The 18746-nt window shown below is 52.8% G+C and overlaps 2 protein-coding genes across 2 annotated transcripts in view; one reads left to right on the forward strand and one right to left on the reverse strand.

Annotated features, from left to right (window-relative positions):
- WNT5B (Wnt family member 5B) overlaps window positions 1-18746 on the reverse strand; it is an 83659-nt gene that overhangs the window by 38751 nt on the left and 26162 nt on the right. The gene's annotated exons all lie outside the window — the stretch shown is intronic.
- Window positions 890-3900, forward strand: FBXL14 (F-box and leucine rich repeat protein 14). The gene has a single exon (XM_060112549.1). It carries the CDS (start codon window positions 1106-1108, stop codon window positions 2306-2308), a length of 1203 nt encoding a protein of 400 aa, XP_059968532.1. The 5' UTR covers window positions 890-1105; the 3' UTR covers window positions 2309-3900.

Here is an 18746-nt window from a genome sequence, read left to right on the forward strand (position 1 = left end):
AGAAGGAAGTGGTAATGGCTAGATCCAGAGTGCGCCCTGGGGGGAGGCCGCGCTCGGCTAAGGGACGCGCGGGTAGTCCTGAGTTTCTTCCCAGTTTAGGGCACAAGACTGGAGAGAAAGGAACCGTGGGAAGCCGCCCACTGGGGAGGGCCGAGGAGGTGGCTGCACAGACGCGCGGCGGGGCCCCGGGGACGGAGGCGGGGAGGAGAGCGGGGCGGTCACCGAGCAGCGGTCCGGGGAGGAGGGTCTTGCGGGAGGATAAAGGGAGCGGGCTGGAGGCTGGGCCGGGAGCGCGCGGGGAGGCCTCGGACCCGGCGGCGCGGAGCCTAGGCACGGGCCGGGCGTGGCCGGCGGCTCCCCGCGGTCGGTGGAGGCGGCGGAAGCGGCGGCGGGCCCGGCCGGCGCCCCGACGGCGCGCACAGGGTTAACCCGCGGCGGGCCGGCGCTCGGTTTCCAGGACAACGCCGGCAGTTCCGGCGCGCAGGCTCGTACCATCGCGCGCGCGCGGGGGAGCGCGGGGGGCGGGGGCGCGGAGGCGCGGAGAGCAGCGGGTCCGGCCCGGACGCCCCCGGCGCGGCCGCCGCTCGCCCCGGGTCGGCTCCGCGCGCGCGCTCCGTGCCGGCCGGCGCTGCCCCGCGCGCGGACGCGGGGGCCGAGCGCGCGCCGGCCCGAAGTCCCCCCGCCGGGGCGGCCGAGTGCGGGCGGCCCGCTGGCAGCTTTGAAAAGCGGGCGAGGACAAAGGCGGCCGCAGCCTCCCGGCGCCCAGCCCGAGCGCGCAGCCCGGCCCGCGCGGCGCCGGAGGATGCGGCCGGGGGCGCGGCGGCGGCGGCGGCGGGGCGCGCGGGGCGGCGCGGGCCGGGCGCGGCAGGGCTGAGCCCAGCAAGGGCCGGGCTGCGGGGGCGCCCGCCCGGGATGTGAGCGCCGAGCGCGCCGGGCGGGGAGGGCGGGCAGGGCGGCAGGAAGGACGCGCGGACGGGAGGAGGAGCGGCGCCGAGCCGGAAGGCGGGAGGCGCGTCCGTTGGGCCCGCGGCGCGGCCGGCCAGCCGCCTCGTCGCTCGGGCGGGAGCGGGGCCCGCGCCTCCTCCCCGGCGCCGCGGGGAGGAAGATGGAGACGCACATCTCGTGCCTGTTCCCCGAGCTGCTGGCCATGATCTTCGGCTACCTGGACGTGCGCGACAAGGGGCGCGCGGCGCAGGTGTGCACGGCCTGGCGGGACGCCGCCTACCACAAGTCGGTGTGGCGGGGGGTGGAGGCCAAGCTGCACCTGCGCCGGGCCAACCCGTCGCTGTTCCCCAGCCTGCAGGCCCGGGGCATCCGCCGGGTGCAGATCCTGAGCCTGCGCCGCAGCCTCAGCTACGTGATCCAGGGCATGGCCGACATCGAGAGCCTCAACCTCAGCGGCTGCTACAACCTCACCGACAACGGACTGGGCCACGCGTTCGTTCAGGAGATCGGCTCGCTGCGCGCCCTCAACCTGAGCCTCTGCAAGCAGATCACCGACAGCAGCCTGGGCCGCATAGCCCAGTACCTCAAGGGCCTGGAGGTGCTGGAGCTGGGCGGCTGCAGCAACATCACCAACACCGGCCTCCTGCTCATCGCCTGGGGCCTGCAGCGCCTCAAGAGCCTTAATCTCCGCAGCTGCCGCCACCTCTCGGACGTGGGCATCGGGCACCTGGCCGGCATGACGCGCAGCGCGGCCGAGGGCTGCCTGGGCCTGGAGCAGCTCACGCTGCAGGACTGCCAGAAGCTCACGGATCTGTCTCTGAAGCACATCTCCCGGGGGCTGACGGGCCTGAGGCTCCTCAACCTCAGCTTCTGCGGAGGCATCTCGGACGCAGGCCTCCTGCACCTGTCGCACATGGGCAGCCTGCGCAGCCTTAACCTGCGCTCCTGCGACAACATCAGTGACACGGGCATCATGCATCTGGCCATGGGCAGCCTGCGCCTCTCGGGGCTGGATGTGTCCTTCTGTGACAAGGTGGGGGACCAGAGCTTGGCTTACATAGCGCAGGGGCTGGACGGCCTCAAGTCCCTGTCCCTCTGCTCCTGCCACATCAGCGACGATGGCATCAACCGCATGGTGCGGCAGATGCACGGGCTGCGCACACTCAACATCGGGCAGTGTGTACGCATCACGGACAAGGGCCTGGAGCTGATCGCCGAGCACCTGAGCCAGCTCACCGGCATCGACCTGTACGGCTGCACCCGCATCACCAAGCGCGGCCTGGAGCGCATCACGCAGCTGCCCTGCCTCAAGGTACTCAACCTGGGCCTCTGGCAGATGACGGACAGTGAGAAGGTCAGGTGAGGGCGGCAGCACCAACTCCCCCGGCCCCGCCCTGTTCGTCCTCCTGCCACCGCCGCGGCCCCCGCGCTCACTCGACACGCACACGTAGACCCAGAGCATTGCCGCGGACGCGGTGGGGGCGATGATGCGGAGCCCCAGGCTCGTCCTCCCCTCCCCGCCCTCGTTGCGTCCGGGGTCCCTCCGCCACCCACACCCTCTCCTTTTCCCCGAGGATGCGGAGATGGACTCGCCACCCACCAGCCACTCCTCCCAGCAGGGGTTTGGAGGACGGATTGAGCTACTGTATCCCCGCCGCGCTGCATTTGGAAACGGGGGTGGGGAGTGACGAGTCCTTTCAGCCCTGGGGAGTTGGGGAAAATGTCTGCCTTCACTTAAGCTTTCATTTGAATACTGTGATCTGGTTTTTATTTCGAAACGTATAAAAGCAAACCCAACTACAACGGCCTCTTCACCCTTCCACTTCGTAACTAATCCCAGTCTCTCCTCATCAGTCCTTTGACAGTACTCTCTGCTACTCACGCTCATTTCATTTGTATTGTCTTTCTTTTTTTATTTTTTGAAGAAAGTTGACATCATGGTCTCTTTTTTTTTTCTGCTGAGTATAGTCTATATATTATATATATATATAAATTATATATATATGTGTGTGTGTGTGTATATATATATATATACATATATATATATATATATGTATGTGTGTGTGTGTGTGTCTGGCTACCTCGTTTTAGTCTACTTTTTTCTCTGAAGCCCTGGAATTCTACAAGAGAGATATTTTGAGACTGAAACATTTTTGTGCCTGGACTGGAAGGATGCCCATCGGGTCTGTACATCTTTTTTGTTTTGGCTTCTTCCCAAACCCCATCCACCCCGTGTATCCCACTTCACATTCTGGTTCTGCTTTCCTTTTTCTCCTTGTCCATAGGGATTTGAGGGCCCAGCCGTGATCCTAAATCTTGACTTAATTTATAGCACAAATGTGTGGGAGACATGAGAGTTGGACTGTTTTGTTTTTTGTTTTGTTTTTTTGTCTGTTTGTTTGAGATGCAGATTGTGTCTTGAAAATGATGATTATATATGCAGATTCTGCCCTGCCCTCCCCCTCTTTCAAGTTTCCCCACGAAAAGGTCACACAGTGAGGGTTCCTGTTGGGAGCCGAGGAGCTTCCAGAGCCCCCGGGGCTGAAATGTGAAGGGGAGGAGACTGAAATTCATGTCTTGTCTCTGCTCTGTTAATAAAATGGGAGTTTGTGGGTTTTTAAACATTCTGTTTCTAAATGGAGGAGTAGATGCCTTTATTTTGATGGGGGTTGGGACTTGTGGCTTTAAAAAAAATCACTTTTGTGTAGGATGTACATTTTTGTTGGATTTTTTTTTTGGTTTGTTTATTGTTTTTTAGAATCCTCCACAGCAACATGCGAGACCATGGAGTTAAAGAAACCCAGAGACCTTTATCAATTAATTGTACTGTTTGTGAATTTGTATAAATAATAACAAAGATCCTCTTAAAACGTTTATATTCTTACAGTAAAAGGTTAAACTGATATTTATATAATAAAAGAGGAAATATGAAGTATGTTTTTGAAAAAAAAAAAAACCAAAAACAAAAGCCTTGTATCTGTGCATTATTTTTAAGGCAGTGTGTGTTTGGGTCCAGGCCACAGTAGGAGGTGCTGTTTTGCGTCTCTGAAGTAAAAGTATAAGATGCAGAGTTCTATGCAGCCTGTGTGGTGTGAGCTCATGGTGAAAAATTTATCCTATATAAGGTTTACCACTGACATCTACATGTTTTGTTGCTAGAAATGTGATTGGAATGGAGACTTATATAACTTCTGGTTCTGAACTGTCAACAACATGGAAATTTAAAGAAACTGAACAAAATGAAACTTCTTCTTAAACCAGATTTGTAAGAGTCAGTTTCACCAGGGTGGCCAGTTTTTCTCCACATGGACATGAGATCTAGGGGTGATGTTCGAGAAATGTGTTCTGAGATGTGGAAGTGGGAAGAAAGATGGGTTTCTTGCCCTGAGGGGTTGTGGGGAGGCTGCGAGGGGGGCGGGGAGGGCGCCAGGGCCATTGTTGGGAAAGTTAAGGGCGCTCAGTCATGCGGACTGAGGCTCAGTGTGAGCAGGGCGGCAGGGCGGGGGCGGGGGCCCCTCCTTAGCATTCCCCGCCAGCCCCGCCAGCGCCGCCGGGTTGGAGCACTTTCCTGGGGGCGGGGAGGCCGGCCTGGAGTTCTGGCACATTTGCATTTTAAGAAGGCGGTCACTCGAACCCTGGTGAGGGTTCTTAGACTGAATTGGGGCTGAATACCAACAATTCCAGCAAAGAGCTCCCTTTGGTAGACAATAACTAAATCATCTGACACCCTGTGGTTGGGCTGTGGAAACGGAAGTGTATAAATGCGCCAGCAGTGGGGTTTTTCATATTCCTGTTTCGCAGAGGTCTGTCTTGTTTCTGAGGGTTTTTTTTTTTTTTTAAATACTGATCCCAGGAAGAGCCGATAAGAATAGCACAAAACTTTCCTGGATCAACACCTCTTTCCAGGAAGAGAGCTAGAACCAGGTTTCTCTTGGGTAGGACTGTTTTGTAAAGTTTCCAAGCTTGCTGTACGGGCCTGTCACAAAAGCTGCATTGTTCCTTCTTGGAGAGCCATCACAAGTGGGTCTAATGGAGCCTGACACTAGATCCATCTTCCTTTTCTTTGGGGAAGGTGTGGATCTCTTTCTTCCCTCTTAGGTTACAGTGCTTACTGCCTGGAAAAAAAAATGTGTGAACCCTAGTAAGAAGAGACTCTGAATCAGGGTCAGCTTTCTGATTTAGCATTTGCCTCTACAGCACGTGAAGCTTCCACAAGCTGTGAGTTCTTAGGCTGTTTTTCTTCCAAGAGATCGTGTGGCTGTGCAGATTCAGTAAGAACCTGGGCACCTCCTAAGTCTTAGGCTCTGTGCTCACCTTCATTTAATACAAAAAGTAATCCTACCAACTATAACTGCAAGGTTTTCTGTTTCTCTGCTTTGTCTTGGTTTTTACTTTAAAGGTTAAATATAAGCTTGACTCAAGGCTGGTAAATTACTGTTTGGAAGTTAAGATCACGGGCCTGGTGTCCTCATCCTGAACTGGTCATAGTTTGGAATGTATCTGGAGTGTCTCGGGAAAGATGAATAAACCTCCTTGCATCAGTCAGAGGTGACTGCTTATCCCTCAACCTTTTTTGTCAGAAAGAAAGGAATCAGGGTTGAGAACCAATGGTGTGCTCTGCCTGGTACTTGAAAATTTCCCCTAGTCCTCAAAGCAACCTGCTGAAGGGTACCCTCTTTTCCAGATAGGAATACTGCTCGCCTAAAGTCAGCCAGCCACTAAGTCCAGCCCCATTCCACTCCACGAGAAGGATCAGCTACTGATCGCACCTTGGTTTCCAGGAAGGCGACTTCCCAGAAGCGAGTGGTGGCTGTCTGAACCCAGGATGGACAAGCTCAGGCCAAGGGCACCAATTGAAAGGGAGTAAAAGTGGATTTGGCCTCACCATACCTACAGGAATGGAAGGAAATGCTTTTAAAGAATAGAAGCCCTAAGAACATAAGTGGATATGTAATATGTGGGTGGTACACAAGTTAAGAGGCACTTCAGGGCAATTTTGAGAATAACAGAAAAAACCTGGCTCAGGTATTTGCGAAAACTTCAGAACTGAAAAAACTAGGAACTTAGTGTAAACGTTATCACCTAGAAGCAATAAACCTCAGTAGGAACTGTGTTGGTGGCAGTCAGGAAAGGGTTCCGCGTACTGGTCCAAGACTCATGGGGCAAAAGCCATGAAACATCTGCTGAAAGGATGATGTGTAAGTGAACGGCGGGGTTCAGACAGTGTCTGCAGCCTCCTCAAGACCACGACAGGCCTCTAGCTAAGAGTGCTGGGTGTTGCTGAATAATTCTCCCTGCCATAGACGCCTTCCTGCCCAGTTCCTCCGTCCTAAGGCGGGGAGGGCCCACTTGATTTATCCCACCTTTGGCAGCAGTGACAAGGACGCTTGCCTGCCTTACGGCACATCCTGAAACAGTTAAGAAACTTCAAACTGATCATTATTCTTTCATGATTCAAATCAACAGCAAAGATCTGAAAAAGCCAATGTTCCTTTTACGGCCGTTCCTTTTTAAAGGTAAGAGCCTTCTCTTAAACGGAGACATACGATATGTAAATTGAAGCATGGCTTGTCCCCCCAATCCAGGTGCTTTCCCACAGTAGTTATTAGATGCTGATCTTGCAATATAAGTAAAACCCTTCTCTTCCGACTTAGAGAATCTGAACTCAAGTTTTCCAAGGGGAGAGGGGAGTGGCCCCCAGGGACCCCTGGGTTTCCAAAGGATAAGCCCCTCTTCTTAAGAGGCCAGATTTGTAAGACAAAACCAAGACCTTCTGACAACCATTGCCCTGCTCCCAGGGCTCTGCTGCGGCCAGGGGGCCAGTGAGTCAACCCGAGGTTGCCCCCTCTGCTGCCCCTCCCCCCGCATCAGACGTCACCCCCTTTAAAAAGTTAATTCTGTCCCTTTAATAGAGGGCAAGACCTAAATTGTGTGCCACCGTGACCCCTGAGGAGTCGGGGGCAAGGCTTTTGGTGAAATCATGTGGGTCCTGGGCAAAGCACAGGATTAGAAATCGGAAATCTGCATCGAATCCTGAGCCAGTGCCCAGGCCACACCTCCGTCTCATCTTGTCAAGGTACTTGCTCAAACGGTACGGAGCAAGTTAAGTTTTTTGAAAAGTGAATGTTGTCAGACAGAGGAGACCTCATATTTGGATCAGTGCCAACTATTAAGAATTTAGAACGTCTCCGAGGTGAGTGCACAGCTGGGAAAATAGCGAACACTCAGGTCTCGGATAGAAAAGGGGTATTTCCAGACCTTTAAATGTCCACAACTGATCAGTTTCAGCCTTTTCCTCTTTTGCAGGGGTGGAGGTCAGGGTCTGACCTGGCCTGGTGGAGCTGCCTGTACCACCTGGAGCGCTGGGTACCATGGACAAAGCCGCTCCTCCCGTTTAGGGCAAGAGGAAGTCGGCACGAGAGCAGAAGTGACGGCACGAGACGGGGTACGTTGACATCCCCCCCAAACAAAACAATCCAAGTGGAATTCCTCCATCTCCTGTTTCTTAACCCAGGAAAGTGCACATATTTTCTGAAAAGAAGACTTAAGTTTTTTATTATCTCATCACTCTTCCACTTTGTGTAAAGGACAAATGCCCCATGGCCTGTGCATTCGCTTCCATCTGTGAGAGTGGACAGCATCCGGGTCACACAGGCGGGATGTGGATGCGGCCCGCGGACGCACGGAGTCTCGACCGTGTTTGGCTTCCCTGTCTCCGGATTTGTGTTTCCCCAAAGCTGGTGGATTCCGGACATTTAATTTTATAAACGGGGAAAGAGGCTGGATGAGGGTGAAAGACTGTGCCCGGGTGACCGCCCCAGACTTTACCCATCACTGGGGAGGGCAGTCCCCAGCAGGAGGGAGCCGGGGGTCCTTCCTTCCCTGAGCTGCTGTCAAGCAACACCCGACCCCCCGCTTCTGAAGAGAGCTGAGCTAGAGCACATTATTTTCATCTGGAGTAAACACCCCGAATGCTGAAAGCTTTATTATTATTTAATAAGCATTACTTATGCAAACTCAGACATGTACATTACATATGCAAACTCCTTTTTCAAGAAGCCAGAAAACTAGTGCAAGGAGTTGGTAAACGGGCTTAGGGTACTGGTTGGCCCGAGTACGACTGAGGGTCCAGTTGGTCCCCTGTCGTCCTCAAGCACCTGGGCCAGCTCTCCAGCACTGCTCGGTCATGGACAGTGACAAACAGACGACGCAAAGGCCTCCATGCTGAGAAGTCACAACTCCACACGCCCGGGGCCGCCTGTCACAAAGGAGAACTGAGCTGTGTGAGCACGAGGTGTTTTCTCATCACTCAAGGATAAAACATCCTGACTTTACAGATGTTTTACCGACAAATCCCTCCTGTCCTGAAAGAATAAAAGGGTCTAGTCTAGTGTGTTCACATCAGCACTGCTTCCGTTCCCTGCTCTCCGGGGGATGTAACCCGCCCTCCAGAGGCTCAGGCCTGCTCACGGCACCAGCAGTGACCCCCTGCCAGATCAGGGCCTGAGCGACAGGAACGGCACAGACACAGCGGGTAAAGAGCTCAGTCCAGATTCATTTCTTATAAATAGTGTGGAATTACTCCACATGGTTTGGAAAGCATTGTTTTCCCCATCTAAAAAGATGATGCAAATATTTACTACAAATGTTTGTTTGTTTGTAATAGTGTTTCTCCTTAGGAAAGGTTTACCCCAAACTGGCATTTTTATGCACACGCTTGTGTACGTTTGTGTAGGAATAGCTACCGGCTTCCATTTTGCTTTTTGAGAAGTGGTCTCTAAATAGAGAGGAACCCCCAAAACTAGTCCTCATATTCCTTAGAATCTTCAGTAAAATCACTGAGGCCAAAACTGGTCAGATGTGTGAAATAAGGGAGGAACTGCAACAGTTAAACCCCTCAAATTCTTAGCCTTCTTAGATGGAAGATACACTAACCAGGGCCTTCCATTTTTACCTCAGTGTTTTAAACCTTAGCTTCCTAGCTTCAAAGCCCACTGCTATGAACTACCAAAAAGAAAAAGAAAAAAGGCCAGTAGGTGTGCCTTGAGCAAACTATATGAAAATACAGCATTAAAGTGACAACTTCGAGCTCTTCTAGTTCATTTCGAATGCACAAAATTTAACGTCTTGCAGGGATCTATGGTACGGCCAGGTTCTGTGGCCTGAACGTTGTCGAGCTCCCAGCGCAGCTTCCTGACATAGCGGGCAGAGAAGCTCTTCGGGTTTTCTGAGCCTGGACTGGATAGACAACTGGCCTTCCCAGCTTCCCTGACGTCCAGACGCCTGGCCATTGTGCTCGGAGTCAAAGGGCGACAGGACAGTGACCCATAGCAAGACAGCTGGCCTATCTTTTCCCCAGACGCAAGGGTCTAATGCTCAATGGAATCACAGAAGGACCCGCGGAACTTCACTCCAGTAAAGCAGGGCACGCGGTTTCGCAGGGACAGCCTCACCCCTGCTTGCGTCGGACGCTGAACTGCGTCTCTGTGAGTTAGGAGGCAGGTCGCACGGCGCCTCGTGAAAGGCAGGGGGGGAAAGTCCATCCTGCCTCTTGCTGCGTTGTTCCTCGACCTTCCCATCCCCCGCAAACCCTCTCCCACCCTCTCCCACCCATTCACCCTCCCCGCGGGGATGCAGCCCGTGTCAGAGGCGGGCGTCTGAACGCGTGCTTTCCTTGACCCCAAGTGCACTAAGACGATTTTAGGATCCACTGCGGGGCAGAAAAGTAAAGGACAGTTCATGCAAAACTCCACGTATTTGTTTTCCACGTGGAAAGACGGACGGCGCCTGCTAGCCCCGAGATCCGTCAGCAGGTGGCAGCATTGCCTGCGAGCTGGATGCCCTCCGGCAGGTGCCCCCAGTCGCCTCCCCACAAAGACTTTCCCGGTGTGAGAGCTGGCGAGACAATCTCATGTCGCCAAGAAGATGAAACGGAATTTTTAAGTATTGGTGGAGTCAGGGACCCCGGCGCTGGGCACTCGGCTTGGGAGCAGGTATCAGATGCGCCTTCGGGACGGTGCCCTGATGTAGCTGGCGGGAATCAAACATCAACTCCTAACTTTTCTTTAAGACCATCTCATACAGATCCTGTTAGATTGCCATATTCGGGGAGTTTGGGAGAACAACTTGGGAAAACGTTTACACTCATATATGGAAACATCCATTTTAACAGTAGGAGCAAAAGTGCTGGCTTTTTAAAAATTACACACACAAACAAAAATATTAAAACATTTTTAGGAGTATCAATTTTTAGTTTTTTATTATCAACCTGAGTATCTTCTAAAGGAGCCCATGAAAGCGAGAATGATTAAGAGCCCTGATAAAGCAGTGAGGCTGTTCACATACCTAAATTCCTCCCCTGGAAAACAGACATGAGGAACAGGAAGCAGAAATTAAGACAAGGAGAAAGAACTTCTGAGCCAACTTGGCCAGATTCTGTAAAATGCCACAACGAGGGACAGGCTGGGGTCTCCTGCCCTCTTGGCCCCGAGTGTCTGGCCTCGGGGAATGAAAGCAAGGATCTGGAGGGCAGTTGGTGCAGATGTGGAATAAAAGTGTGGAAGGTGGAGGTGGCCGTGTCCCGGGGCTGCTCCTGCCATGCCGTGCCATCCCAATGAGGCTCGCCACCAGCACGGTGACACAAAGGTCATTTTGGGTTAGAAAATGGGAGAAGAGAAAGGAGAAGCTTCTGGAACTCAGGGCCCAGGCACGAAGCAGATCACTGCTCCTGCCAGCAACCAAGAAGGTCGTAGGAAACCAGAAAACCTCCCGGCAGCTTCGTGGACTCCCAGGCTGAAATACACTGTTGTCAGTGACACACAGAACGAATACAGATTCAGGGAAACAACCCGGAAAAAGAAAACAGGTGGCAGAGGAGAGAAAAGAGGACACGGATCACTCACGTCAAGCGGAGGGGACCAGGGCACAGAGGCCAGGCGAGGTGAGTGCAGGGGAGGCCAACGGCCAGCATGCCCAGCCTGGACCCCAGGAGGCACTGGGAGGGGTGTCTGGGGCCACCATCTCCGGGAACAGCGTTCCTGGGCTGCTCGTGTTGTCAGGAAGATAGTCCTTCTTCCTCTGGTTGTGTGACTCAAACACGAGACAAAAATTCCGATTACTGGGTCCCCGGGCTGGCCTGGGGAGCTGGCAGTAGGGTGTTGGGTCCCCGGTAAGGGGACGGGTCCCACTCTCAGAGTGTGGCTGTTACTGCCCAGCCTCCTGGCCGTCACCGTCAGGACAAAGGTTCTGTGCTACCCACTCTCCCCATCCTGCAGAGAAAACCACCCAGAATGACAGCGTCCCAGGGCTGTCATGTGACACCTCCTGTGTCGTGAGGCTCCCCTGGCCTGGACTCTGTCCCTCGATCCCCAGGAGTCGGGCCTCTGCGCTGTCCTGGCCAGCACTCGACTCACCCCACGGAGACAGCTTCTGTTTTAGGTCATGTCCCCAGCCCCAGCCCCAGAGGCCCCGGCACAGTGAGCAAAGCCAGGCGGCCAGCACTGCACGTGCACACACCCCTCACCTTCCTCTGTCCGCTCCGTCCTCCCCACAACAATACAGGGGCCACGCGGCCATCACTGGCCCTCTGAAGGGGTCCGGCCGGGCCACCCGGTCCCTGAGTCAATGGAGACCACGACGGGGGTGCAGGCTGGCCTGGAGTGGGAGCCAGGCACGCGGTGGGCACGACCTGGAGCAGACAGGCCCCTCCGTGCAGCCCTGACCCGGCGCCTTCTGCCTGATGCCTGGAGGGAAAGCCCCACGAGCACCCCACGCCTGGGGGTCCCCATGCCTGGGGGTCCCCGCGCCCTCGGCTGCTCCTGCCTCTGCACCTGCCGTGAACTCGCGGGGCCACTGAGGCCCTGTGGGCAAGTGGCCGCCGACACCTTCCCGCCTTCCCAGAGCCCAGACAGGCCGGCTGGTGCTAATCCACCCGCCGCGCAGCTCAGCAGCTCCGCTCCCCTAAGCCCCTGATAACGGTTTTACTAAAATCCTCTTTTGATGGAAAAAAATCCCAGCTGGACATTTCAGGCCTCGCACAATGTACAGGCCTGCGGGTCCCTTTCCCACCTCACAAAGGCCTCTAATCAAGTGGAAAATGTGCTGGAGGCCAGAGGTTGGGTCTGCAATTATTTTTTAAGGGATTACGGAGAAGAATAGGGGCAACGAGGCCCTCCCCCGCTTTGTTTTCCATTTGGTCCTGCTCGGCATGCTTGGGGCTGGGGGAAGCCACCCAGATCTCCGCACCCCAGGCCTCACCTCTCCCTGCCCCGTGGAAGGATGGCATCTTTGAACACCATCGCTTCAGGAAGATTGAGAGAGTCTGGAAGCAACATGCAGGCCCTATTCTGACCCCGTTTAAGCCCCTATTTATAAAACCACTATGGAGCGGGCTCCCGTGTGTGGGGAGAGCCCTCATTCATTAACCTCTGACCCCGCTCTGTATGCAGAGGGGAGGGTCCATACGCTGCTGGGACTGGGAGCATTCACCGGGGCTTCCCAGGCTTTGGAGGGCAAGAGGTCGTGTTCCCAATGTCGCCAGATCCCCTCCTCCTTATTTATATACATTGACCCTTCCCCTCACACTGAGCAAATATCCAGGAAACTCCTAAGGCAAAACATGGATAAAAATACAAGACACCAACCATTTTTATCAGCCTATTTGGAATCTTTGTTTAAAAATGCACACTACAGAAGGGAGTCTGTCTTCCCTGTACATTGGGAAGGACCTTTTCTGATGTCATTCGTACAGGAACGTTCATTAAAGATCGCCTGATAAAAGGTGAACATCTCAGGTTGGCCCTCTGTTCTCATCCTTCTATTTCAGCCTAGAGAAACGGCTCACCCTTCTACACCAGCTGGTTAGTGATGTATGCAGATCCGCAGTAAAAAGGACATGACCACAAATTCCTAAACTCATTCTGGGATGATCAAGGATTAGGCTGTTTGGCTCTGAAAGTTAGAGGTCAGCGTATAGTTCAAAATAAATACGAGGCTGAGTGATAATTTTCAGGTCCCTTCTTCAAAGTCCCTAAAATAAAAGCAACTGCCAAAAGCAAAACAATACCTCTGGCCTGTTTTCATCAGTATTTATGACTTACTGACATGTTTTGCCTCATTGATTTTGCAGTTCTCTCTCAGAAGGACCCTAAACAATCAAGAAGTAGATGGAGAGAAACACAATTCTTACATTTAATATCTTACACGAAACACGATGCAGATATCATAATAGTATTTCATGTCGGCCTTCAAAGTTCCTTTGGTGGGTGTTACAGGAGGAGAGGACCACATAGTTCCCCTAAAGAAAGCAAGTCGGGGTGGACCCTGTGGGGTCCTCTCCCCAAATCGTGACAAACACATTTGCTGAATCACTTCTGCTGCTTTTCAAAGCGTGACAGCTTTCTCCAGGAATGAGTAATCTTCACCCTGCTGTAGAAGAAGACAAGCTTCTCTGGAAAGGTGAAGTGATACATTTAAGGGCATCGCAGGAGACAGTGGACCATCTCTAAAGTAGAGCCTGAGGGGGCCTGGCTCCTGAAATAAGGGCAACTCATGAGATAAGCCTGCCTTACAGGGGAGGGGTCCCAAAGCCTCCTCTCCCAATATACTTCCTGAGTCACCCACCACTCAGAATGCTGGCTCACCTCTGTCCTGGGCTTACCACCATGATTTTGGTATTCGTCATTACCCTTATACTTCTCCGTCCTTTGAACATACTCTGTTGAACAGAATATCAGTTGTTTTCAAAGCCACTCTTCTTACCAAAACCAGTTTGGGGGAGAGTAAAATAGCAATTTGGAAACAATAATCTGATAAAATACAGACAGCAACACATCTCAGATTTCTCAGGGCAGATGAAACTTTTAGTACTTTGGAATGTAAACCTCTTTCAGACTCTCATTAGATCACAAAGGTTTCTAAAAATCAACTTAAGACCAACTCTCTTAATTTTCCATTCAAAATACAAGATGAACATACATAGAATTAAGAAGTACAAAATATGGGCTTTCAAATTAACGAGAAAGTTTTGTTCAAGGTCTAAAGAGAGAAGGAAATTATATCTTGAGGTTGAAATGTTATCAGTCCAGGAATGAATAGTCTTCATCCTGCTTTAGGAGAAGATGAACTTCTTCTCCTAAAGGTGAAGTGATACATTCAAGGGCATCACAGGAGACAGTGGACCGTCTCTATCCCGAAGAAGATAGGAAACACCGCTTCTCCAGATCACACTGGGTGGGGAACTACAGGAGAAACGGAGCCTCATTTCTCCACAGTATTTTCTTCAGCTCTTCCTCTCCTGCTCTTGATAAACCAGGTGACGACATCTCACTCCTGCCCCAACTGTCGCTGTGCAATTGCTTCATATTTCTGAAATTCTCCTGTTCACTCATTTTCCATCGTTACGGGCGCACTCATATTCTGACTCACCTAATTCTCTAAACCTCCACCTCCATGCCAGGTCCCCTGCGGGGACCACCGCATTCCTGACTCTGAGGCCCTCGGCTTCCCTGCCCTGCCCTACAAGCCCATGCCCAGCACCTCCCAACAGCCACGGAGCCTCCCAGAAACATCCAGACTGTGGTGGCCAGAGAGTGAAGGCTGCCATTCCTGCAGTTGACCGGCAATCTCTACACAGAAGCTTTTAAATATTATTATTACTACAATATGCCTGCCTATTTAAGGCTGTTCTTAAAAGTGATATATAAACCTTTATTTCAAAGATCTGTGGACTTCCCTGGTGGTCCAGTGGGTAAGATTCCACACTCCCAATGCAGGGGGCCCAGGTTCGATCCCTGGTTGGGGAACTAGATCACGCACGCCCCTGCACACTGCAACTAAGGCCCAGTGCAGCCAAATGAATAAATATTTTTTTAAAAAAGACCCAAAAGTCTGTATTTAAAAAAATCATCCAGAATAGAAAAATTTGGATGGCAAAGCTGCCTTCTGATCCTCATCTGATGCCACTTCCCTCCCCTGAGGGGCCCCATTGACAGTGGACCGTATCCTTTTGGACCCAACTCCAGCTTTCAGAGTTGATAACAGTGGTGAGGTGACAAATGCCTCCAATTTGGGGCTGATGATCTTATTCTTGATCTGTATAAGATCTTGAAATTAACCACCTGTCAGCACGGGCTAGGCCCCCAGAGGGTCCACGGTAATCGGGCAACTGAGACTACTTCCCCCTGGGTCTCCAGCTTCAGAACCTCTTCCAGGTCCTCCCTGGGACCATGATGAGTTTATCTACGTGGTGCTGACAGTCACGCGGCAGGGCTGATAGCGCTTGAGCCCGGCTTTATCAGTTATGGAGCTAAAACCGCTTTAAGAGCCTATAAAAACGCTGACAAGTATTCCTTCTGACCAACCCATATGATGGTGGGTTCAAATCACAAGAGCCTGCCGGTTTATTTGGATTAATTCCTAACTAAGTTTAAATGCTCTAGTTTATGAATGACTTTTTTTTTTTTTTTTTTTTTTTTTTTTTTTTTTTTTTTTTTTTGCGCTACGCGGGCCTCTCACTGTTGTGGCCTCTCCCGTTGCAGAGCACAGGCTCCGGACGCGCAGGCTCAGCGGCCATGGCTCACGGGCCCAGCCGCTCCGCGGCATGTGGGATCTTCCCGGACCGGGGCACGAACCCGTGTCCCCTGCATTGGCAGGCGGACTCTCAAGCACTGCGCCACCAGGGAAGCCCCCTATGAATGACTTTTTAAAAATACAAATTAGTGTGGGCTCAAGGCTATCTTTCGCTTGGTAAATGTTTTATTTGGCAGTGATCGTGGCAGAGGCCCTGCTCGGGCTTCCTTGCAGACCCCTTTCTCGGTGCCCAGAGGAGTGTCTCCTGTGTGTTTCAGGGGGATACACAGTTGGGGGGGGTCCTGCTTCCCAGAGTGCTCGGTGCAGGAGGCTGGGCTGCGGCCCAGGAGGCGGAGCTGAGGTTCACACCATCCAAGGCCAAGTTCCCTCCAGCCCAGGCCCCTGGCTCCGGTCAGCCAGGTCGGCCTGGACTTTGTCAGTGACGCACAAGCTAAAGAGCTTTGAGGGAGGCCAGGCCGGCCCAGGTCCCTGATGTCCAGGATGGTCTGAGCTGTCCCTGCACCCTCTCCGGTCACTCTGTTCTATTACAGAAAGGGTTTGTGAGAAGGAAAGGAGTGATTTAAGGGTTCCTCCTGCCCTTCGAAGCCAGTGAAATGTAGACAGAAACCTCGCTGGGCTGTGCGGGGGGCACACCTCTGCGGGCATCTCCGGGTAGACACGAGCCCAGGGCACAGGCCCCCGGGTCTGGGGCTCCCCTGCACCGGGGCCCCGTTGCCCCAAGATCCCACAGAGGGAGAAGGTTGGGGGCTTGAGCCCCAGGACCCAAGACACCGCCCTGAGGGCGGCACCTGCCCTCACCCTCCCTCCACGAGTGTGAAAACCCAGCACACGCTCCGCTCACCGTGGCTCTTGGGAGGCTGCCAGGCACCTCCGTGGGCTCCCAGGACCGTCAGCTCCGATGCAGACACAGCTGAACAAAAGCCAACAGCAGCTCCAGGGGCAAGGACCCCGGTGCTGGGGGTGGAGAGGGTCCACCGGATCCCAGAGCATCCTGCATGAGCTTCACTAGTGGGCTTCTGGGGCGAGCGGGAGATGGGAGACCAACAAGGAGGAGGACATGGTCCCAGGGCCCCTGTCAGTGTTTATTTAAAGTGCCTTTAACCCCAGTCCTGCACAAAGACCTGTGCTCATAGCTGGAATACTCAGGGCCAGAGACAGGTAGGTAGGTAGGTAGGTACCTACTAGGCAGATAGTCTGTCTAGCCTGACTTTCTTTTTGTTCAGCTTTTAATCAGCATCTCCCAAGAAACGGAACCACTTTTATCTCAAAGTGGAAGAAACGAACCCCAGTGAGCAAAGAAGGATAAAGCTGTGGAGGATCTTCATTTTTATTTTCATAGAAGTTTTTTTTCCTCTCTCAGGGTTTTGCTTATCCGTCCATATACGTCCATAGGAAATATTATTCTTAGAGTCCAGAGTCTGTTCACATTTGTTTGTATAGATTTTTAAGGCAAATGAAAGACAAGCAGAGTATGCTTTGATACCAAGTGTTGTACTTAGATGGTGTGTTTAGATCTTTCTCATCTAGCTCAGGGGCAATTCGTCTATCGTGACTGACCTAAAAGTACTTTTGAAATACACTATCGAGTTCATCAAAGACCACTTGTAAAAGAAGTCCCCTAACTTTTCCAAAAAACTCCTACCCACCTCTCGATGACCCTGACGATGCTTGACTTGTACTGAAGTGCTCAGCAGAACACCTGGGGCTGTGACCGGCCAGGTCCCTAGGGAAGGCAGGCTCCTGCTTGCTGCCCACACCCGACCGTTAAAGCATGCACAAGGCAGGTCTGCAAAACTTCGTGGGGTTTATTATCGCCAAGGCCCCAGATTTGGAACCCTCAGAGGAAGGGTCTGGAGATCGCCCCGGCCAAGCCGGCCGCGTGGCCCTCGTCAGTTCCTGGGCGCGTGCGCTGTCTCCGCTCCGCCACCAGCCTGCACGCACCCCGCCTCTGGTTCACACGCCGCTTCTCCAGGTGCGGTCTCTGGATGACCTTTACACAGGAGTCGCCTGGGTGCTTGCCAGCAATGCATTTTTCAGGGGGAAGGGTTCACAACCTCTCTATCCCCAGAGATGTCTTCTAAAAATGGACACCGATCACACTTCTATCCTGCTTAAACACCTCCACCAGCTTCCTGTCGGTAAAGGATAAAGTCCCAGCTCGTCACTAAGGTCCTGAAAACCATCGGGGCCCCAGTCACACGTCAAGGCTAACCTCCCACCAGCCCTCATCCTCCTCAACTCCAGTGCATGCTACGCCCCAGGCCTAGAATGTTCTTCTCCTCCGTGTGATTGGAGAGCGCTTCTCACCCGCCAAGGCCGGGCTCACGTGAACTTTGTGAAGCCCCCCGTTTCTGTGTCCCCACAGACACAGAAACCGTTTTGGTCCCCTGGCCACCACAGTCTGGATGTTTCTGGGAAGCTCCGTGGCTGTTGGGAGGTGCTGGGGATGGGCTTGTAGGGCAGGGCAGGGAAGCCGAGGGCCTCAGAGTCAGGAATGTGGTGGTCCCCGCAGGGCCTGCGGATGCTGAATTGAGATTGTTAGGCATGGAGATGGTGGTTTAGAGAATTAGGTGAGTCCGAATTTGAGTGCGCCCGTAACGATGGAAAATGAGTGAACAGAATTTCAGAAATATGAAGCAATTGTTTTTGGTCCTTCCCTGAAACAGTTTCAATCACTTGACAAATCATTATCATTCATTAGTAATGTTTCTGAGTGTCCCTATGTGAAAGAAATCCGCCACACATTTCACACAGATGCAATTTCTCTCCCTGTGGAGTTTTCCTGTTAATGGAAACGATGTAGAATATATACGCCTTCCATTTACATCTTCTGTTTGTGTTTGTTGTTGCTTCTTGTTTTGTCTTTCTCTCTCTCTGGTCCTGAGGAATAATTTCCTGGCTTTATAAACCAAGGTGCTCACTTCCTTGAGCACCTTGAGTGAGGGGATGCTTTGTGAAAGAACACAGATTTAAAGAGGACTGGGCTGAGCAATGGAAGAGAGCCGAGGAGAGGTGGACTAACCGGGCTGCCCTCCCTCCCGGCACGGAGAACCCCCCTGGTGGTGGCCCCCTCCTGCAGGGAGCAAGGAGAATCGCTGGGGACAAAAGGAGGGGAAACTGATAACTAGCAAACTGTATCCCACCATCACAGTTCTCACTGCCTCTTCTCAAATTACCTGGTCACTTTGATCCATCAAATTCTCCTGGTCCAC

This window comes from Mesoplodon densirostris, chromosome 11 (genome assembly GCF_025265405.1).
Source record: "Mesoplodon densirostris isolate mMesDen1 chromosome 11, mMesDen1 primary haplotype, whole genome shotgun sequence".
Lineage (NCBI taxonomy): Eukaryota > Metazoa > Chordata > Mammalia > Artiodactyla > Ziphiidae > Mesoplodon > Mesoplodon densirostris.

Bases quoted from the DNA above. Each gene is read 5' to 3' on its own strand.
- FBXL14 (XM_060112549.1), top strand. From the start codon at position 1,106: ATGGAGACGCACATCTCGTGCCTGTTCCCCGAGCTGCTGGCCATGATC.